The sequence below is a fragment of the Carettochelys insculpta genome, chromosome 1 (assembly GCF_033958435.1).
Source record: "Carettochelys insculpta isolate YL-2023 chromosome 1, ASM3395843v1, whole genome shotgun sequence".
NCBI classification, from domain to species: Eukaryota; Metazoa; Chordata; order Testudines; family Carettochelyidae; genus Carettochelys; species Carettochelys insculpta.
Window position 1 is genome coordinate 143,226,703 of NC_134137.1, and position 23,863 is coordinate 143,250,565.

The 23,863-nt window shown below is 43.9% G+C and overlaps 1 protein-coding gene across 2 annotated transcripts in view; it reads right to left on the reverse strand.

The window, feature by feature from the left end:
* ANOS1 (anosmin 1) overlaps positions 1–23,863 on the reverse strand; it is a 226,444-nt gene that overhangs the window by 78,021 nt on the left and 124,560 nt on the right. For both annotated transcript variants that reach the window (XM_074983339.1, XM_074983338.1), the window contains exons 5-6: positions 13,331–13,515; positions 1,291–1,420 (exon numbers count right to left, since the gene is read on the reverse strand). In XM_074983339.1, the coding sequence (XP_074839440.1) occupies positions 1,291–1,420; positions 13,331–13,515 (315 nt within the window). The remainder of the gene's footprint in view (positions 1–1,290; positions 1,421–13,330; positions 13,516–23,863) is intronic.

Sequence of the window (23,863 nt, forward strand, 5' to 3'; positions counted from 1 at the left end):
ACAGAATTCTGAAGACTTTCTGTCAGCAAAGCATTCATGGATAGTAGGTTGTACATGCAAGTACCACGGAGAGGCAGATGGATAGTCTGCAGAAAATAGGAAGCTCCAACTATCTAAAATGTGGTCATTTTCAATGTGGGCATTTAGGGCCAGATGTTCCTGGGGTTACCACACAATGGAGTGAAGAAACATATTAAAACTTACTACAAATTGTTCATGAAAACGCCATGCAATGTATCTACACCATTACAGCTTCAAACTGCATGCACAGAGAGTACTTGCCTCACACTACCAAAATCCAAACATATCATTGAAGTGTGGTGTGAGGAAATGTGAACATACTCAGAGAAAAGTCAACATGTTATATCTGCTGTTCCAGAGGAAAAAAATTCCTTCGGTGACCAGACCAAGATACTGCTGCCCTGCCCACTAGTAATTTGCTGCTGACAGACATTTGCATCTTGCCCTAACATAAATACTCCTGTGGATGAGATGGCATGACTGTGAGACCTAGTCTACACTAGATAAGGTCTCTTGGTACAACTACACCGTTATAGCTCCACAGAAAAATCCTATTGCAGAGGCAGTTATGCCAGAAAACATGCCCATAGCAGTATAGTTTATTGCAGTTCCACAAGGAAAATAAACTATAGCGGCACTTTTGTGACAGTGCATATACCTCTGCACTAGGAAATTTGCTGATGTAGAAATGTTGCAAAAAATATGTCCTCAGCCAACACTACAATACTACCAAAAGTTTCTAGCATATACCTTGGCCTTACTAGCATGTCAGTAAAACCTCTGCAGCATATTTATGTTTTTGAGGGTAGCAAAGACCTTATGATCCCTGCTGGAAGGTGAAAAGGCATGCACAGAGAAGCAGAACTAAGTCAAAATACTGGTGGTGTAATTGCTTGAACACAGACAACAAAAGTATGGGATACTGTTTGTCCATCAAAAGGCAGGAATATATCACCTATGACAAGAGCAAATATTGAAACTGCTTGCAACAGCATATGTTGAAAGCACAATTCTTCAGTGTTTTTCATTCAGTATAATGTGATCAGGAGAACTTCTGTTCTTATATCCGCAGTGTTAAATGAATCTGAAAGATGGTTCATTAATTCAGAGATAAAAGAATAACCGTGTTGTTAACTTTTAACTTATCCAATAACTGCAATGAAATCCGGGCCATTGTTTAAGCTCATGACTAAGTACAGAGAACCCACTCATTAAGAATTTCCCATGTATAGCCAAGATGAGGGTGAGATGAAGGAAATGATCACAAACCTTTAGAGGAGCGGAAGTGCTTGCTGGGTGCTGTGAAGCCTCTTGTCCCATGCACATTAACAGCAGCCACGCGGAACTGGTACCACCTGCTGGGTCTTATGTCAGACAGTTGTACTCTCTCATCTGTAGTCTGGTGGAAAAAAAATGTCACAATGAACTGAGTCCTTTTATTCTGGAATGTTAATCTTGCTATCTCACATCTTCTGCCACAATTCTCAGCTTGTTCAGTGGGTTTTTGAGATTGGAGTAATTAGCGAAACTGTGCACATAAAACTGTGAAAACGTTAAGTGCTGGAGGGTTCCATGCAAATTACTTCATGCTGCTCTGCCAGCACACCTCAGTCCCAAACAGCAACACACCTGCAGTTTTGAGCAAAGGCTCCTTACCATGCTAACCTGTATAGAGCAGTATGGGTTTCTTCTTATTATTTTTTTAAACCAGCTTAAATGACAAAGCTTACTTTCACTTGTGACTTGCATGGACAAGATTCTGGTCACTGCCACATCTGTATAAATTCAGGGGAACTGAAAGGAAATGCTTTCCAGGTATAATTACTGTGGAAATCAATTCAGGGAGATGATCTCTTTGTAGAGACATAGGAATTTATTCTAGCAGAATAAACATCAAGGTCTATCCAAAACCACTACAGAACTTTTCCATGTGGAAATGTAGCCATTCACCTGGTTCCTGAAAGTGAAGCCGTCCTTTAGCCACCCTACCTGCCCCAGCCATGGCTGCATCCTGACTCTTTTTTAAAAGTGATCTTAATGGAATCCCAGGTTATAAAGTCAGAATGGACAACTGCAGTCATCTAGGCCAGGGGTTCTCAAACTTTCAGTACACTCTGATTCCCTCTTCTGACGACAAAAACTACTACATGATTCCAGAAGGGGGAACTGAAGCATGAACCCATCCAAGCCTCTCTACCTGGGGTTATGAGAGGCAAAGCTCAAAAGTTTCAGCCCCAAGCCAGGGGCATGTAATCTGACCCTCACAATCCAGGCTGAAGCTCTCAGGATTCAGTTTTGACCCCAGGGGTTGTGAGGCTCACCCTTTGGTTTCAGCAAGTCTAAATCAGCCCTGCTGACTCCATTTAATGGGGTTGCAACCTGCTATGAGGTCTTGACCCACCATTTGAGAACTGCTGATCTAGTCTGACCCCCTGCTTACTGAAAACCACAGGAATTCCTTGAGCTAGTCCTTGTTTGAATGGCCCACACCCTTTAAAAATCCAATCTCAAATTAGAAATTTTCAGTGATGGCAAATTCACCCACAATCCTTCAAGTTGTTCAAATTTATGGAGATGCACATATCAAATAGAGCTGGAGGGAGCTCAAGAGGTCATTGAGTCCAGTCCCCTGCCCTCTAGCACCATCCCTCACATTTTTTTAATGTTTTTATCTATTTGCCCCAGACTCCTAAATGGCCTCCTTGAGGAGTTAGCTCACAACCCTTGGTTTACAAAGCCAATGCTGAAACCACAGAGCTATCCCCACTCACCAAATGATCACCCTTAAAATACTCCTTTACTCTTCAAAAACTTGCACCTTATTACAAGCCTAGCTCCAACTTCCAGCCATTGCATCTTTTCGTATCTTAGTCTCCTACAGTGAAAAAACCTCTACAAACACATTTTTATTCAGCATATTGGCCTTTTTATTGTGATCAAGTCACCCCTTAACATCTTCAATAAGATAAATAGATTGATCTCCTTGTGTCTTTCTTGACAGGGTATGTTTCCCAACCCTTTAATCATTCTCCTGGCTGCATTCTGAACCTTTTATAATTTTTCAACAATTGTGAACACCAAAACTGGACGCAGTTATTCCAGCAGCAGTTGCACTAGTGCAAAGTAGAAAAGTAAAATAACTCTTTTATTCCTACTGAATATGCCCCTGTTTATCCCACTCAAGGATCGCGTTAGTCCTTTTGGACACAGTGTACCACTGGAAGCTCATATTCAGTTGATTTGTCCACTATGACTACCATGTCTTTTTCAGCGTGACTCTCTCTGGGCAGTCTCCCTCCATGTAAGTATGGCCTGCATTCTCTGTGCCCAGATCTATGGCTACATCTATGCTGGAAGCACCTATCTACAGAAGTTATTGTCAGAAGAGATGTTCCAACACAACTTCTGTTGAAAATGCAGATCGATCTTTTGATCCACTCTGTTGACAAAAGGGCCCTCTGGAGTGTCTACACAGCTTTTTTTACTGACAGTTTCTGTTAACAAAATGCATTTCGTGTGTAGGTGCTCTATGAAAACCCCCGTTTTGTCTACAAAACTCTCTAGTGGAAACATACGCAGAATTATTTTTAGGGTACTGATCATTAAAGTTTAAAGGAGGAGCCAGCACTTAAGGTGTCTATCTGCTAACCACACCTGGTAAGAGGCTACAATCAGGGAAATGGAGATATTTGATGTGGGAGTGTGGGAGGGACTACTTTCTCTACTCTCTTGCCTCACTGCCAACCTTTCCCATTTCTATTGTAAGCTATTGTAGTTAAGGTATGTGCCAAGCCCAGCCAACTGCTGTTGTCACCAGCTCCTCTTTCTCCCATCACAAATCTAGGACTCCCTTATTCACTTCTGCAGCCTCTGGAGAGGGTCTAAATACCTTTCCCTTCATAGCTTCCCTCTACATATTCTTCCCTCTATGATCTGCTTCTTTATTATGTATAAAGGGACTGAATTATTCAACCAAATGAACCACCTCAGGGCTAGAACATAGTTGAATCAGGTTTTAATATTATTTTCATTTTATACAGCCCAAAGGAGACAGAGGAAGACAGTTACTGACCCAAAAAAACTTAGAATCTCAATTAGTGGTACAGTGAACAAGAACAGTAGGAAAGAGAGTGAGTTACAACACTTGTAGAGTTTTTGCGCTGTTTCACAGGTGACAGAACTAGTAAAAGAAAAGCACTCATCTGTGTTCTTACACAGGTGTCATACCATGTTCTCAGTTGAAACACTTTGATCACTGAGGAGAGTAGCATATTGAGGACAGCTATCCTACAGTGCATCTCTCTCCATTCTTAGGATAGGTCTTGTGGCAAGTGTGTGAGTGTGTGATAGCAGAGCATCCTGGGTCCCTGCACAGCCTCCCGACATACTGATCAGCTCCAGTGGCTCAGCATTGCTCCAAGCAGAGGGCCATTTATTCTGTGGAGCAGCCCTTGTCATCTGGCCAGATGATGAGAGAGCATTTGCCCAGGAAACAGAAAGAGGATTTCATAGCTCTCAGGGCTTTACAGCAGGGTGGGCAGATGTCTATTTACCCGGCATCACAGCAGCAGAGCTGCTGGCCAGAGTGGTCATCTAGGCTCTGTGGGATATTCACTGGAAGGCAAAAGCTGTGTCACAGGAGAAATGTATCTTCACTATCACTTCACCGCAAAAATACTATTTGTAAGAACAGTATGCCTTTCATGGAGATGGCTTTCTGTTTGCAGTGAAACTTCTGAGTTTGACCACAAAAAGTCATTGGCAAGTGGAGGTTATCCCTACCCATGATGATTGGTTTTGTGCAAAAAAGGGATTTTTTGAACTTTAAAATGGCAGGTGTAGATGTGCTCTTCAACTGATGTAACAGGGATCAGAGATTGGACTAGTGTCTCTAGGGCTACGTCTACACGTGAAGCCTACATCGAAGTAGCCTATTTCGATGTCGCCACATCGAAATAGGCTATTTCGATGAGTAACGTCTACACGTCCTCCAGGGCTGGCAACGTCAATGTTCAACATCGACGTTGCGCAGCACCACATCAAAATAGGCGCTGCGAGGGAACGTCTACACGCCACAGTAGCACACATCGAAATAAGGGTGCCAGGCACAGCTGCAGACAGGGTCACAGGGCGGACTCAACAGCCAGCCGCTCCCTTAAAGGGCCCCTCCCAGACACACTTGCACTAAACAGCACAAGATACACAGAGCCGACAACGAGTTTCTTGCTTATGCACATTAGCCTTGTCTACACTAGCAGGCTATTTTGAAGTTGAAATTGACGTAAGGCGGTGAGACGTCAAAATCGCTATCCCCATCAGAAGATAAGAATAGCGCTCTACTTTGACATCCAACGTCAAAGTAGGGCATGTGCAGATGATCCGCGTCCTGCTATGTCGAAATAGGGGGGTCCTCCATGGCGGTCATCAGCTGAGGGGTTGAGAGATGCTCTGTCCAGCCCCTGAGCTCTATGATTGCCATGTGCAGCAGCCTCTTAAAGCTCCACGCCCCCTGATTTCCTGTGGCAGGAAGCTGAGAGTGTACAGGCAGCAGCACAGACATGTGCACAGCCTGCACACCCTCCAGACTCCCCAGTCCCCCACCCAGTGCCTATGGTAGCCAGCCAGCCCCCCGAGCACCTGCAGGGCACCCCCCTAGGGCACCCAGGGGTCACAGCTGTCCAGCTGGTGGGGGGAAGAGGCAGCGGGGCTCCTCTTGGTCAGACACAGAGATCTGGGAGCTGCTGGTGCTTTGGGGCGAGGAGGTGGTGCTCCAGATAATAGGGAGCAAGTGACGGAATGCAGACGCATTCACCTGGCTGGCCGAGGGCCTGGCTGCCCAGGGTCATCCTGTCTGCGCTCCTGACCATGTCAGGAGTAAGGTCAAGGAGCTACGGCAGGGTTACGCCAGGGCCCGGGACACGGCCAGCAGGTCTGGGGTTGCTCCTGACACTTTTCCCTTTTACAGGGAGCTCAGGGAGATCCTGGGCCCCCAGTACACCTCCTCTTCCCCGGCCACCCTTGACACCTCGGCTGACGAGCCCCAGTAGGCCCTGGAGCCGAAGTCTGGCCTGGAGGCCAGCCCTGCACCCCAGGGACCCTCAGAGGAGCCTACCCCTGGGACAGTGGAGGAGGAGGAGGAGGAGGGCTCCAGCAACAGAGGGCTCCTGATCAACCTCCCCTCCTGCAGCTCCAGCAGGGCGTCCACACACTGGGTGTCCCCTGACCATGGGAGCGGACCATTACGTATGTACCCCAGGTGCACACCCCGGGTTAAGGGGTGGGGGCAAGGGACATGACCAGGGCCCTCCACACACCCAGCTGACCCTGGCCCACCATGGACCAGCCAAACCACAGCCCCAGGACAGCAGTGGCACATCCCTCAGAGCCCGTCAGCACCTGCCCCCCAGGACTGTGCCACGCCCCATCCCTGGGGATGGGGGGAGCAGAAAAGAGGTCACCTATGGGGGGGAACCACACCCATCATCATCCCTGGGGGACAGGGAATGGGGAACCAGCAGCAGAGGGGTGGGGCGGAGTGGGCCACGGGTCAGGGCCAAGTTTAACGGCTGTCTCCGCTCTTCCCTGCTCTATTCCGCAGCCACACCATCTGAAGGCCTCGAAAGCACGGGCGCCATGTCTGTTGTGCCAGACAGCCCACTGGGGCCATTGCACTGGGGCAGCCAGGCAGCGGAGCAGGGACCAGACCCGGGATGAACCCGCCACCGCTGGAGCCAGCCGCGGGTGGCCACTGACCCCCAGGTCCTCGCCACCCTCCGGCATCAGGTAGAGGTTTCAGAATGCTGCCTGCAAGTGGAGGAGCACCAGCTCCACTTGCAGGAGAGAGCGCTGGCCTAGTGCCAGGAGGCTTGGGGTCGTTCATGAGGACCTTCGTGCATCTCACCGAGCAGATGGCACCTCCCTCCCCGACTCCAGCTGCCTTGTCCCATCCCCCTTTAGTAGCTATCCCCCCCTCAAATTACATAGTTCCCCCATTCACGTTAAAGTTCATTGTTTTTGGTTTCAAGAATGGTCTGTTTATTTAAAACAAAACAAGTGTGTGTTGTGTGCTCTTTGGTGCACAGTGGCGTGGGTGTGGGGGCAGTGTAGTATGTTGTGGGCAGTGGGGGGGCAGTGGGTGGTCCCCAGGCTGGTCCTGCTGGCGCTTACCATGCAGCCTGGTCAAAATGGGCCAGCAGGGCCTCCCAGACCTGGATCCCCTCGTGGTTGGCTTGGCGACTCGGGACGGTGGGTGGCTGGGGGTAGGCCGTGCCAGCCTCCACAGCCCAGCCCTGCACAAAGCCTCCCCCTTTCTCTCCACCAGATTGTTGAGTGCGCAGCACATGCTTATAACCTGTGGGATATTGGGGAGCCCCACATCCAGGCAAGTGAGGAGGCACCTCCAGCGGCCTTTGAGGCGGCTGAAAGTCCTCTCAACCACCTGGCGTGCATGCTTCAGGCAGGTGTTGAACCCCTTTTGGCTGGTGCTGAGGTGGCCTGTGTAGTGGGACATGAGCCAGGGCTGGAGGGGGTAGGCAGCATCCGCCACAAAGCAGAGGGGCATGGTGGTGTCCACCAGAGGGATTTCCCACTGGGGGATGTAGGTCCCCACCTCCAGTTGGCAGCACAGGCCCGGGTTCCTAAAAACCCAGGCATCATGGGTGCTGCCAGGCCAGCCAACAAGTATGTCCAGGAAGCAGCCCCAGCTGTCCACCATGGCCTGGAAGACCACCGAACGGTAGCCCTTCCTGTTCAGGAAGTGTCCTCCGCTGTACTCTGGGGCACGGATGGGGATGTGGATCCCGTCCAGTGCCCTGAAGCAGTTAGGGAACCCCATGCCAGCAAACCCCACAATGGCCGCATCCAATTCCCGAGCTGCATGAGACTGTGGAGCAGCAGAGTGTTCAGCGTGCAAACCACCTGCGGGGTTGGGGGGAGGACATGAGCACCTGTGAGGTGTGTGCAGGGTGTGCCTGGCCCTTCCCCCAGGATCCCCTCTTCCCCTGGGCTCCCCCCAGAATCCACCTGGGCTCCCCCCCTCCCCCTTCCCCCCGTCTCTTCCCCTCCCCCTGGGGTCCCCTTACCTCCATGATGACAACCCCGATGGTGGCCTTGCCCACACCCAACTCCTGTCCTAAGGGTTGGTAGCTGTCTGAAGCGGCCAGCTTTCTGACAGCGATGCCGACCCATTTCTTGATGGTGAGGGCGAGCCACATGGGGTGTCTTGGTGCCACAGGGTAGGGGGGAGCCACTGGCAGAGCTCGAGGAACGTCTGCCTGCTCATCCGGAAATTCTGGAGCCAGTGGTTGTCATCCCACTCCCCAAGCACCAGCTGCTCCCACCACTCTGTGCTGGTGGGGTACCTCCATAGCCATCAGCGTGCCCAGCAGGGGGAGGCCAGAAGGGCTACATGGTGGTCTGTGACACCTCCTTCATCCTCCAAGGAGGACAGCTCATCTTCCAGGAGATGCTGGGCAGCCTCCTCCATGGCACTGAGCAGGGCGGCCACTGCCCCGGGGGTGGCCATGTGGGCTGCTGGCTGCTGCTGCTGCAGGTCCATGCTGCGTGCATGGGGTCTGAGAGTGGTTGGTCTCTGCAGACCTATGTTGTGCAGGCTGAGTGTGCCTGGGAGGGGCCCTTTAAGGGAGCGGCTTGCTGTTGCCCCGGAAAGGCTAGTCCGCCCTGTGACCCTGTCCGCAGGCTTTCCTAGACCCCTTATTCCAATTGGGGATGCTTTTGTGTGTAGGCGCTCCCCTGTGGGGCCTATTTCGATTTAGTGTTTTCCTACATTGACGTTGAACATCGATGGCACTAGCCCTGGATCATGTGTGGATGCTATGCATCAACATAGCTTATTTTGATTTTGCTACCTCGAAATAAGCTATTTCGATATAGTGTCCCAGTGTAGACATAGTTATTGTGTGCTAATGGTTTGTGAAATACAGTTTTCTAAAAGAGTAAGTTTTTAAAAATTTCTCTCACAGTTAGAACCGAAAGACCTTTGTTTACCATTGGTCCGCTAGTAATATGACAATAAACTATATTTTTAATTCGCCCAAATAAATATTATGAAACTGTAAGAATGTAGCAGTCATCCCACACATTTTATCCCCACAGGCATATATGAGTCCAGATCACTGACTGTGGTCTCAGTGTACTTCCATGTGCTTATCTTCCTCACCCCACCAAGTCTGAGCTCCAGAAAAGGAAATATTGACAAGCAGCAGCTTCCCCACCCCATCATCATCAACAACAACAGAAATGGGCTCAGCGCTCGTTGGTGTCTGATGCCTCCTTCACTATTTCCTTCCATCTATCCCTGTCCAGTGTGGTTTGGCTTAATTTCTCTAGACTAGCTCCACACCAATCTACTATATCATCTACCCAAACTCTGTGGGGTCTGCCTCTCCTATTTGATCAGTCCATATGCCGAATACGAGGGTCTTGATTTTTCATTTGTCGTTCATTCTGCAAATATGCCCAAATTGCTGTAACTTCCCTTGTATAACCTTCTGCAGTAGGTTCTCTTTCAGCTGTATCTTTTTATATAATTCCTTTCTGGTGACCTTCTGCATCCATGCTATTCTCAGGATCTTCCTATAACAACTCCTCTTGAATGCCAATATTTTTCTCTTCCAGTCATTCATTATCACCTATGTTATGGTGTTCCCCAGATACATGAACTTCTCTATGTTCTCTAGTTCAATCCCATCTACACTGATTTTCCTTCCTATTTCCTTATCTCCAAATGCCCTTGTTTACATTTTATCAGTGTTCATAATCAGTCCATACCACTTCCTTTCCTCGTTTAGCACCTGCACCATTCTTGCTAGCTTCTCTTCATCTTCCCTGATGATAACCATATCATCCACAAACCTTAAGTTGTTAATTCTCATCCCATGCACCAATATCCCTTCTACCTCTTCCTTGATCTTGTCCATTGCTCTCTCTAGGTGTGTGATGAAGATTCTCGGTGATATCGGATCTCCTTGTCTCATATATCTACTCGTTCTAAACCAACTTCCCAACTCTTCGCATGCTCTCACCCCTGCCTCCGCATTGTCATTGATATGCCTCAACAACCGTATTAGTCTGCTATCCACTCTGTAGGACTTCAACACCGCCCAAGACACTTTCAGATCTATACTGTCAAATGCCTTCTGAAAATCGATGAAGCAATTATAGATGTTCTTTGGTCGAGCTTTCTCGGCTATCAATCTGAGTGCTAATATCTGCTGTATAGAACTTCTGTCTTTCCTGAATCCTGCTTTCTCATCCACTAGATGTTCTTCTATCTGCAATCTCAGTGTCTCTGTCAGAATCATCATCAGCACCTTGCCTAGGTGACTTGTTAGGACAATTGTTCTGTAGCTCTTTCACTCCAATGCATTTCCTATCCTGTGTATTGTTACTAGCACAGATTTTGTCACCCCACATACTCCCCACACAAAACTTTGGACTAGAGGAAGATGTCCTGGACTGGAAGCCAGGAAGAGACTACAAATTCTGAGCTTTTCCATTGACTTGTGTAAATAATTCTGTTCACTTCACACCCTGATTATTGATCAAGTTAGGAGACAGACATATAGGCTCGTCTGCACTAGCACACTACGTCGAAGTAGCCTATTTCGAAGTAAGAACATCAAAATAGGCTACTTTGACGCATATCATCTACATGTCCTCCAGGGCTGGTACCATCTACGTTCAACATTGAAGTAGCGATGGTGAACATCAAAAGGAGCTGCCCCAGAAGGAAATGCAGAGCATCCACACACACAAGTGCTCCCCATCAAAATAAGGGACCAGCAAAGTCCCAAGCCACTCCCTTAAAGGGCCCCTTCCAGACACACTTGGCCTGCACAGCACAAGATCCACAGAGCCAACAACTGGTTGCAGACCCTGTGCACGCAGCATGGACCCCCAGCTTCAGCAGCAGCAGCATCCAGAAGCCCTTGGCTAAGGGCTGCTGTATGCGGTGACCATAGAGCCCCACAGGGGCTGGACAGAGCGTCTCTCGACCCCTCAGCTGATGGCCGCCATGGAGAACCCCCCTATTTCGAAGTAGAGGGATGCGGATCATCTATATATGCCCTACTTCAACAATGAGCATCGAAGTAGGGCGCTATTCCCATCTTCAGATGGGAATAGCAATTTTGACCTCTCGCCGCCTAATGTTGATTTCAACATCGAAATAGCACACGGCGCGTGTAGACGCGACATGTTCCATTTCGACTTTGAGCCAGCTTCTTCGAAGTAGCCAGCTAATGTAGACGCACCCATATAGTTATTCCTTTTTACATCTGGGATAATCCCATGGCTACACATAGTCACTTCATGTAGGATTAGGAATCTAACACCGTCTCTAACAAACTACACTCCCATCTGCTCAGTTACATAGCTTTTCAGAACAAATATGTCAAACGTGTGCTGGTGCTATCTGTAACTACTAGCCCACGTTCTCCTCCAGAGTCAGTCAGTCTGGCACTCAGTATTCCACTGTGATGTAAAAAACAGTTACATAAATTGCATGCCATGTGGTTCATGTAGGATGATAGGCCGTGATCCTCTCAGTTACACTTCCAGGTCAAATGGTAGAGATCCACACTGTATATATGGAAGCTCTAGGATCTATATGTTTACACATCACAGAATTTCAGGGTTTTGACACTGTTAAAATAAACCACATACACATATGTAGCTAGGAAATTACATATCAAACTATATTAAAAGAATGTTAATATTATAAAGTTAGTAATTATTCACATAGTCAATCTTAATTCCATCAACTCTTTCATATGCAATATGATATAGGTTTTAGTAACAAGTTAACATACTGTTTGTTCTACAGCACCCCAGTGTCATTCCTTTCACCAGATTAACAGTAAATGAAGCTGAAAGTTGTAAGAAGAGGAGGGAAGTTGCTTTGTTAAAGTACTACATAAGGATTGAGATTAGCTGGATTCTACTCCTGGGTCTGCCACAAACTTTTGTATGACTCTGGGCAAAGCTCTGTATGAGGGAACATGCACAAAACACCAGATTAAGGCTGTGCAGGAAGGGTTTATTCTGGTATATGCTAATTTTTTAGTGCTTGACTGTCCCAATGTTCATTTACTGTAGGATTATTTGTATGTAATCTCTGTGGAAAAAACTCTGGTCATCACAGAACCTAAATTCCTAGCTCTACTTTGAGGCATTTAGTTTTTATACCTCTTAGTTACCTGCTGCAAAAATATTTTCATGCTCTTTTAAAAATCAATGTTTTGTTCTCCTTCTCTGGAAAGATGTGGATACAGGAGTTAAGAAAAAACTGCTGGAGTTTTGATATACAGGTGGGTCTGTTAAAAAACAGACTGAAGAGGGAAGGAATTAAATGAAAATTTATTTTCTACTGGTTGCTTTTCATTAAAAAAACACTTGTAAGTGAATCGTACATATGGTATGGATTGCTGTGAGTGATAACAGCATGACATCATAGAGTTTGCTGAACTGACAGATAAATGCTGGGGAAAATACAATTTAAAGTGAGCCAACCAAAATTGTTTTATTCTTTTTTCCATCTTGCTTTTTTTATTTTATTTTTAAAGACAATCGGCTTTTATACCAACTGATTTTCTACTGTTTTGACTAGAGGCAACCTCCAGCTCTGGATATGGGCCCTGCTGACTTTAGAAAGTCATATGTCATATGCATCTAGTGGCAAAAATTGGTACCTAAGTTTGGATACCTTTGTTTTTAAACACCAAATTTAACATACGCTAAGGAGACCTGAATTCTAGACAATGCTGAAACCCACACGGTGAAAATTAAGAACTTGTTACGTATTGCAAAATGAGTACCTAAATATTGAGACTCTCAAAATTACTCATTTTTTTTGAAAATATGGTCAAAAATGTTTTTCTAGGAGAAGCCTTTACATCTTGGCTGGCATACTTATGCTAACAGCTTTTTCACCACTTTGTCACTTCTACTGATAAAAAATACTAAAACTGTAGCATTTTGTATTATTTTATTAATGTTAGAAGTAATGTAACTCAGGAAAATGAGGTTATGCTCACATGGAAAAAATGATGGAAAATCACCTCTTACAAGACACAAAGAATTCAACTAGGCCTCAAAAGACCTGCATTATCTTCCCTGTTTCGCATCTTGCATGCTGGTGACCTTGTGCAAGTCTCTTAAACTCTCTGTGCCTATACCTCCCCATCCATAAAATGGGACTAATGACACTAACCTCCTCTGTAAAAGCACTTTCTGATCTACTCATAAACTTGCTATACAAGAACTAGGGATTATTATAGAAACAACTGACCTGTGCCACCATTTGCCAGCTGGTAGCATCATCCTCACTGGGATGAATTCCATAATTCCATCTCCGCTGCACAACATAGATGACAGGCTCAATTGAAATATTGAATTTGGAAGACCACTTAACCTCCAGCTGTCCAGACTGAAGTTCTGTGAATCTTAATTCTTTCCTGGGTTTCAGTGGAACACCTGAAATTGGAGAATACAGACAAAATGTTCAGACATTTATTAAAAAAAAAGGGTGTGTAAGTGTGAGCAGATGTGGGAAGTGTTGTGGGATGATTAAGAGGGAAATGGTTGTTTAGACTGAAAAAAATTAAGGAGTTTAATGTGCATGAGGAGTGGAATTTTCCACAAAGTTCAGAGTTGCCATAACTCTGTTCCCACTGAAGTCAGTGGTAAAAACTCATATTGAACTTCAGAGTAAAGTTAATGCTCAGTGCACACTCTACTTCATTATTTGCTTTAGCCACCCCTATACTACAATCTACTGAGATTGCCTTTTAAAAGTTTATAGCAACAACACACCACATGCTGATAGAGTATTATGTTCACTCTGCTATTTTGTCATCATGATTATAACACCTCTGTCCAACATTTACAACAGGCTGGGGGAAAAAACTACTTTCTAGAACTGGTCTATTTCAATTAAATTGTACTTTTGTACTATTGTACTATTTTCAATTAAATCAGCAAATCAAATAGGTAATTGCATTTCTGTGAATACTCTTTTGGAAATTATCTATTTCAATATCTAGTGTTCTCTTATTTCAGATAATGTCACAAATAAAACTGCTGTGGTGACATTTAAACCCTCCTGTGAGTTTTGTTGTATGTATTTTAATTATGCAGTGGCTTTAATAAGGCTCTGCACAGGTGCCAGAGTTCACTATGTGGATTGGTGCCACAAGTTGTAGTTTAAATATGCTTCTGCCCTAAATATTCCTGCACAGATGACTCCAAGAACTGACAAACAGTTTTAATATTGAGTTCAATACTTTCACATTAGAGTTGAAACAATTGAGGGCTGTAAATTGGAGTTTCACCACCGACATCAAGGGGACAAGGATTTAGTTCAAAGAGCATTTATAAACCAGGCCTCTGATTTTTTCCTCTGGATTCTTAACTGACATTGCCATAGAATGGAAGCATCTGTATCTTCTTAACAAATCTCAGACTGTCAATGTGTAAACATAAATTATCAGAACTTTGATCCACTTGTCTCTGTTTACCAAAGATTAAATGAGGAATATCTGAGGTTTATATTTCCCAACCCTTTACTTCCTTGGATCAAAAAACTGTCTTTTTGCAGTCCTTTCCCAATTATATAATCTGTTGAAGTAAATAAAGACATATAATGTAGCACTGGAGAAATTTAAAGTTACTATGAGGAAAATTCAGCATCCATATCCTGTTACTACATAGGTTGAAATCTTGGATATCTTTCAACAGCCAGAAGTCATAATCTAATGCAATGAGCATCATGAACAATGTCAGTTCAAATTTCTACATTTTCAAATCCTCTTTAATTATCATGTACAATAATCCCACAATTTGCATGTCAAGAAATCTTCCATCTGTTTTGCATTAGGGTCAGTTGGATTCACTTGATTGGAAGTAACTCAACCTCTCTGGTGTATGTAATTGTGTGCAGATGGATCTCAGCAGCACAGACAACTAGAGCATAGCACAAGTGCATTGTAGAATACTTTTGTAGAACCAGCATCATCAGTTCCACGCCCAGATGTGTGGATGCAATCATTTCTCAACTTGCTTTTTATTATATAAATGGTCGTTCTCTTTAACCATTCCTGAACAAGTTGGTGTTCCAAAATCCAGTGTTCCAGTGAGGAATTTGAATCATGTCTTGTTTTATATGTGGAATATCAGAGTCCAGGAAATGTGTTACAAAAGGTGATTTTCAACTAGTAAGTATTTATCTGTCCCATGCAAGCAAATATATCAAGATCCAACATAGCCAAATATATTTATAACTCAAATGTAAGAGTAACCTAATACCTTGATGCTGGGGCCAGGGGTATTCAGAATATATGGACATTGTGTGACTAGAATAATTCCGTACAACGCAATTAAATTTGTGATTATCCCATTTGATTTGATGGCTCATAGGAAATTTACAAAGAATTCTTATGAACATGGGATGGACACAGAAAATAAACTCAGTATCTTCTAAAAATGCATGCACTTACAATTTTCTAAAGCAGGAAAAGAGTAACTTTTAATGGCTATGTGCATCACATATGTATATGTAAAATGGAACTTCCCATGTCCCAAACATATATCTTTTAGTCTCTTAGATTTTATAATGCCCTGTCCCAAATAGCTAGGACCATAGACTGAGACCAAAAAATTGGTTGAAAATAACAGTCAACAGACAAGTGGAGGGGGAGGGGAACACAAGACTACATACCCTAACTATGACAAAAATTTGAAGGCACATAGAATCATAGAACTGGAAGAAACTTCAAGAGGTTATCAAGTTCAGCCTCCTGCACTTGTGGCAAGACCAAGCCACCAGCTACATTACTGACAGGTGTTTGCCTAACCTGCTCTTAAAAAATCTCCAATGATGATGAAACCACAACCTCCCAAGGCAATTTATTCCGGTGCTTAACAACACTGATAGCGAGGAAGCTTTTTCCTAACATCCAACCTAAACCTTTCTTGCTGCAATTTAAGCCCATTGGCTCTTGTTCTATCTTCAGAAATTAAGGAGAATATTTTTATCCCTCTTCCTGGCAACAAAATTTTAGTTACTTGAAAACTGGTGTTGTGTTCCCTCTTAGTCTTTACTTTTCCAGACTAAACTAGCCTCGTTTTTTCAAGTATCAGAGAGGTAGATGTGTTAGTCTGTATCTTCAAAAACAACAAGAAGTCCTGTGGCAACTTATAGACTAACAGAAATATCTAAAATTTAAAATATATCTAAAATATACCTAAATTTTGTTGCAAGGAAGAGGGATAAAAAATATTCTCCTTAATCTCTTAATATCATCCACAAACTTCGTAGGTGTGTCCTCTGTGCCATTATTGAAATAACTGTTGGAGATATTGAACAGAACTAGACCCAGAACTGATCTCTAATGAACCCCAGTTGTTATGCCCTTCCAGCATAATTCTGAATCATTAATAACTAGAATGGTTAGCCAACCTTTTATGCATCCACCTCCTAGTAGCTACATCTAGGTTGTATTTCCTTAGTTTGTCAATGAGAAGGTCATGTTTGGCTGCATCAAAAGCATTACTCACATCTAGATCAGGGATTCCCAACCTATGGCCGTGACCCAAGCATGGGTCATCATTAGATTTGTTAAGAGTCACCAGTTGGGCAGCTCCAAGCTGCATGTGCCTCTTAAAGAAACCATTTGCAGTTTCCTAATGCTGCTGCCTCTGGTAACTCTCTGTCAGTAGAGATAGTTGTTGGAGACGGCAGCTATCTCTATCAAAAGAGATATCAATTAGTTTATGCCTGTGTGCTGAAAGCTTAACACTTGAATTAACCGGTTTAAAGACCACTATTTTGTGTTCAGCCCCTGGAACATTTAAAAAATTGCCATGTGGCCCCCAGCAAAAAAACATTGGATACCCCTGCTTTACTCATTACAAAGATAGCTTCCCCCTCTTTGATATTTGTAGTGATCCCAGGAAAGCCACTTTATAGACTCTTGCAGTAATTTTCAACCCCTCCGGACTCCCCACCTTTCCCCTCTTCTTTTCTATGTAGCTAATTTCTCAGTTTTCATCTTTTGTTTGTGACTCCCCACCCAGCCCCTCCAGCCTCAGAGTGTGGGATTTAAGCCGGGGCAGGGGGAAGTGGCTTGAGGATGAGTCTTTCACCCACCACAACACCGATTAACTATAATAATAAAATAATAAACTATAATAAATAGTGTTATTATTTAATGCATTTTCCCTTTTTCTGTGAAATAACTACTATTAATATGTAAATGTGCAGGGGCACAATTTTATATTCTTGCCTCAGGCACAAAATTAGTTTGCTATAGCACTGCTTCCCTCTCCCCCTACATTTTTGAATTGCTTTGGGTCACAAATAATTTCTGAATTTCAAAATGGGTCCCTGACTGGAAAAGGTTGGGAACTGCTGGTCAAGCCATACCACATCTATTGCTTTCTCCAACCTTTAAAAGTTGTTACCCTGTCATAGAAAGCTATTAGTTTGACTACCATGTCAATGATTAATAATACTGTGACAGAAAGGATAGGTTTAGTGTTAAATACAGTTGGCCACAAGTTCTGCTGACCTAACTCCACTCATTTCAGTAACATCAGCAGAGTCTTTGACCCACTGCCTACAAATTCTATGGGCAGTTTTATGCCAAACGTAACAAAAGAAAAGAGAAAAATATACAAATTCACAACATAACCATTCTAGAGGTTTTAATCCTGCAGGCAGTTTTGACAATATGTCATACAATGATATGTTTGATGGTACTCATGGGAATACCTGCACATTGGGCTTTTTAATTTCATTAACGCCAAAGAACATTAGTAACAGATGAGCCAGTGTCCTGCCATATCACAGGGAGGTCTTACTGTATTACGTTTACATAACATTGTGAGAGTGGGATTGTACATAATTACATGAAGGAGGGTGACCACAGCCCACTAGGAACTAATGAAAATTAGGGTGATTAGACAAATTAACTCACCACCACCACTTGGAGAAGCTTGCATGCACTGGTGCAAACTGGATTCTCCAGAGACCAACATGCAGAAAAGGTCTGGGATGAATTTAAAATGACTCAGCACCTTCATCTTGATCCAATAAATGGGCAGGTCTTTCTGTCCAAAGCATAGGAGAGGGCAATCCTTCAGGAAGGGTTGGAAGGACTGAGGCATACCAGTCCCAAAGATGGAGTTGGGATGATCCCTTTTAAGCATTGTATCATGTGTATAGGTTCCTCTGTTGTTTTTGGTGTTCTCTCTATTGCTTTCTTCATAAAGGCAGATGTACGCTACAAGGACAGCTTACTCTGAACTATGCAATTAGTGTTACGTTAGTAGAGTAACTCAGATCAATGTAGCTTAGATCTACTTACTGCAGGGTCCACACTCCAGGGAGGTTGACAGAAAAAGCTTTCCTGTTGACTCCCATAACTCCTCTTGTTCTGCTGGAGTTGACAGGAAAGTGATCGGTGTTTAATTGAGTGGGTCTTTACTAGATCTGCTAAATTTGTCCACTAATTAATTGATTGCTTCAGTGTCAATCCACACCATAGTGGAAACAAGCCCTAAGAACAATGTTTCTTCCTTAGAAAGGGCAGTATGCTGATCATTATGCAGCTTGAGAAACTTAGAAGACTAACGGAAGGGCAGATGCTATCCCTTGCAGGCAGTTTTGTTTAGTTGAAATAACACAGTGTGAACAGGAAAGTATGTAGCCTGGATATACCCCCGTCAGCAGGGAGAGAAAGGTGAATCTCTGCCCAGGACAGGTAATAGAGGGGCCAGAAGTGCAAAAGTGGGTTCTGCGGCTGGACCATGAAGTGGAAATACAGATGCAGTTCCCCTGAACCGTGACAGCATATTAATGAAAAGTTCTCAGCAGATTTTTCTGTGTATTACAATCTCCAAAGCTTAAACAATAGTGAAACTATAGCAACTTGCACAGGGCGAGTCTACTATAGCAGATGCTCTATGGATGCCAACAGAAGAGAGCTGTCCTATCAGCATAAAAAATCCACCTCCGTGAGTGGTGCTAGCTACCTCAGCAAAACCTCCTCCACCAATACAGCTCCTTACACCCTGGCACTTAGATTAATTATACTGATACAACCTACAATGTAGAAAAGCCCATAGATTTTCTTACTTTCAATTGGAGTTCAATTTCTGGCTATGAGTGCTGTCAAAAAGATTAGTGTGAGTTTTAGATTTGTTCACTTGATGTTAGTCATGCTTGCAGTTGCTCTCCCCAGTGGCAGGGAGGTCATTTGCCCTTGAAGAAAGCGAAAAGCAAGCCTGACCAGTTTCATCCCGTTCTTTGTTGTAGGAAGACAATTTGAAGGGCTAATTAGCTGAATTCATCTGCTAGGAAAGCAGAAGAGCACTGGTTCTGCCCCTCCTATGTAACACTTCTGTGTGCTTCCAAGCAAATACTTATTGAAGCTAACTGATAAGATGTTGGAGCCAAATGTTCATACTACAACTTTAGAGTTACATCGCACTTTTCCTTTTACGGTCAGTGTATCATACCTTGTGTAAGCTTTGTCTCCTACATAAATCCCATTAATTTCATCCCACCTCCATGCACATCTCAATTATGAAATGCATTGGAATTCCCTCTATGTGCCTTCATGTTTGAGGTTTGGTCCTACAAACCTGTGCTCCAATACAATACAGATACTATATTATGTTAGCACCACTTTTTGGTGATTTGTATCAAAAGAAAATGAAAGATGTAATGACATGATTCATTTTTAAAGATCTTTTGCATATTAACACGTGTTGTTATCATAATGTTTTAAAGGGTTGTGTTTATATAAGGCCTGATTCAGCAGCTACTGAAACTAAGTCTTTCCATTGACTTTAATGACCTGTGGGTCAAGGTCTGAGCAGGTCATCCCAAAAGCACTTTACATATCGTGCTGTTGAGAGTTCCAGGTTTATTGTGCGTCAGTAACTTTCTGACCAAATTTGCTCCATTTATGTAAGAAAATAAAAATGTTTCCTAACTATTAACCCTGTCTGAGTAGAGAAAATCGGGCTAGGTAGACTTCACTAGGAGGGGTTTTATTTGGTCCAGTTCCATTGATGATGCCTTTGATTGACTGTGCTAACAGAAATATAACTGCTAGAATCTTATTTTCACACTAACGCAAGGAGAACTGACATTTAACACACACGCAAACCAAACCTGTGGAGTGAGAAAGCACCTCTTTTTAATTATGTATTAAAACTTCAAGAATATTTAAGTGACTAAAAGTTATTTACTACAAATTAAAATCTGGAGTCATCCTTAGAGCCACTCATTTTTGCAAATTATAACAGCTCATTGTTGCATAATGAGGAAAATTTTCTTATCAGAATTTCAAGGTTCCAATCAAACAAATTGAAAACAATTTCACAGAACTCATTTCATCAGCTTCTTCCAGAACTGAAATAGTGCCTATATGGGTTTTGGTTTTATTTTCTAACTGTTGTATCCGTGAGCTGTCAAGGCCATCGATATTGAATATAGCACTTATTTGCTCTCCAACTGGATTATTTCATGGTATGTACTTGGCACTGCTATCTGCTTGATTCATGCTAACAAAAATTAGCTCTCTGATTTAAGTGACTTGAACTGTTTATTTTCACTGTTGAAATTGTTTTATTAGATTATAGGAGGGGGAGGGATAGCTCTGTGGCCTGAGCATTGGCCTGCTTAAACCCAGACCTGTGAGTTCAATCCTTGAGGAGACCAACATTTAGGGATCTGGGGCAAATAGATCATTTTTTTTTTTTAAAAAAAAGGGATGGTTGTTGGTCCAGCTAAGAGGGCAGGGGACTGGACTCAATGACCTCTCAAGGTCCCTTCCAGCTCTATGGCTGAGTCTACACGTGTCCCAAACTTCAAAATGGCCACGCAAATGGCCATTTTGAAGTTTACTAATGAAGCGCTGAAATGCATATTCAGCGCTTCATTAGCATGCGGGCGGCCGCGGTACTTCGAAATTGACGCGGCTTGCCGCCGCGCGTCTCATCCAGACGGGGCTCCTTTTCGAAAGGACCCCGCCTACTTCGAAGTCCCCTTATTCTCATCAGCTCAAGGGGGTTTGTGTTTGGGTGTTCTGGGCTTGTGTTTGTTTGTTTGTTTGGAGTGCTGAGCTGAGTGTTTGTTTGAAAGGCCGTGTGCTCAGGCAGGCAGTTGGAAACTGTGAATCTTCATTAGGTTTGAATCGAAACACCGTATGCTGATTGGCTGAGCTGTAGGCAGAGGGAGGAGCTATCAGGGAGGCCGAGCACTTAAACCCCGCTAGTAAGCGACCAGGGAGCTTTGCAACCGGGTGCTTGCAAACAGGGTGAGTGCTAACAGGAGGGAGTTTTGAGAGGGGAGTTGAGAGAGGGAGCTTGGAGGAAGCCAGTGACTTCTATTGCCCTTAAACTTAAATCCTTTATAACAACCTCTATCTGAAACATTTAATTAAACCCTCATATATAATTAGAGTAGGAAATGGAGGCAGAAGCAAAGCAGCAGAGTGGGGGCTATCCTGTTTATTGTTTCGAATGCAATATGTATGACTAACTACCCTGTGGGCGGGTGGCATATGTGTGCGCTCGATGCAAGGAGCCCCTGGCCCTCAGAGACTGAATTCGTGCTTTGGAGGCCAGGGTGGCTGAACTGGAGGAGCTAAGGAAGGCAGAGGTGTTTGTTGATAAGACTTTCCGGGACATAGTAGGGCTGTCCCACCTCCAATCTGACAGTCCTGATGCTGTTACAGAGGATGAAAGGCTCAGGGAAGGAGAGCAGTCAATGGGAGCAGAGGGAAACCATCCCATAGTTGGGACCCTCCTTCCAGAGGGTGCTATGGTATCCTCTCACGCCAAGGATACTTCTCCGGTGAAGGGAGCACCAGCTGCTAGGAAGAAGCAGGTTTTAGTAGTGGGGGATTCGATCATTAGAAATATAGATAACTGGGTTTGTGATGACCAGGAGAACCGTATGGTGACTTGCCTGCCTGGTGCAAAGGTTGCGGATCTCTCAAGGCATCTAGACAGACTTATGGGCAGTGCTGGGGAGGAGCCGGTGGTCGTGGTACATGTCGGTACCAATGACATAGGGAAGGGTAGAAGAGATGTTCTGGAGGCCAAATTTAGGTTACTAGGAAGGAGACTGAAATCCAGAACATCTATGGTGGCATTCTCTGAAATGCTTCCAGTTCCATGCGCAGGGCCAGATAGATAGGCAGAACTTCAGGGTCTCAATGCATGGATGAAACGATGGTGGAGGGAAGAGGGGTTTAGATTTATTAGGAACTGGGGACACTTTTGGGGTAGGAGGAGCCTATACAGGAATGATGGGCTCCACCTAAATCAAGGTGGATCCAGACTGCTGGCATTAAACATTAAAAAGTTCGTAGAGCAGTTTTTAAAGTAAGAGGTAGAGGAAAGCCGATTGGTGCGGGGGAGCACCTGGATCGGATGGAGACTTCTCTTACACAAGGCTCCATAGATAGGGATCCCCTAGAAGTTAGTCAGATAGGGAACGTGGGAAATAATATATGGGCAAGATCAGATGTGAAACAATCGCATATAAAAAAATCCAACACGTCTGTGAAAGGCGGACATATAAATAGTGGTAGTTTTTTAAAGTGCTTTTACACAAATGCTAGGAGTCTGTCTAATAAGACGGGTGAACTGGAGTACCTCATATCAAAGGAGGAAGTTGACATAATAGGCATCACAGAAACATGGTGGAATGAGGACAATCAGTGGGACACTAACATACCGGGATATAAATTATATCGGAAAGACAGAACAGGTCATGCGGGTGGTGGAGTGGTACTATATGTGAAGGATAATATAGAATCAAATGAAGCAAAAATCCTAAAGGAATCAAAATGTTCCATAGAATCATTATGGATAACAATTCATTCCTCTAATATGAATATGGCATTAGGAATATATTACCGAGCACCTAACCAGGACAGTGATAGTGATGCTGAAATGTTAAGAGAGATTAGAGAGGCTATCAAACAAAAAACACAGTAATAATAGGAGATTTCAATTATCCCCATATTGATTGGGTACGTCACCTCAGGACGGGATCCAGAGATTAAATTTCTTGATGCCTTAAATGACTGGTTCTTGGAGCAGCTAGTACAGGAACCCACAAGGGGAGAGTCAATTCTCGATCTAGTCCTGACTGGAACGCAGGGTCTGGTCCAAGAGGTAACTGTTACTGGACCGCTTGGAAATAGTGACCACAATATAATAACTTTTAACATTCCTGTGTTGGGAAGAACACCGCAGTGGTCAAACGCTCCGGCATTTAATTTCAAAAAGGGGAATTACACTAAAATGAGGAAGCTAGTTAAACAGAAACTAAAAGGTAGAGTAACTAAACTAAAATCCCTGGAAGCTGCATGGAAACTGTTTAAAGGCACCATACTACAGGCCCAACTTAAATGTATACCCCAAATAAAAAAACACAGTAAGAGACCTAACAAAGAACCACCATGGCTTAACAGCCATGTTAAAAAGGCAGTGAGAGAGAAAAGGGCAGCTTTTAAAAAGTGGAAGTCAAATCCTAGTGAGGAAAATAGAAAGGAACACAAACACTCCCAAATTAAGTGTCATAATGTAGTAAGAAAAGCCAAAAAAGATTTTGAGGAACAGCTAGCCAAAAATTAAAAAAATGATAGTAAAATGTTTTTTAAATACATTAGAAGCAGGAAGCCTGCTAAAAAGGCAGTGGGGCCCTTGGACAATAAAGACATAAAAGGAGCAATCAAGGAAGACAGTGCCATTGCAGAGCGATTAAATGATTTCTTTGGTTCAGTCTTCACGGCTGAGG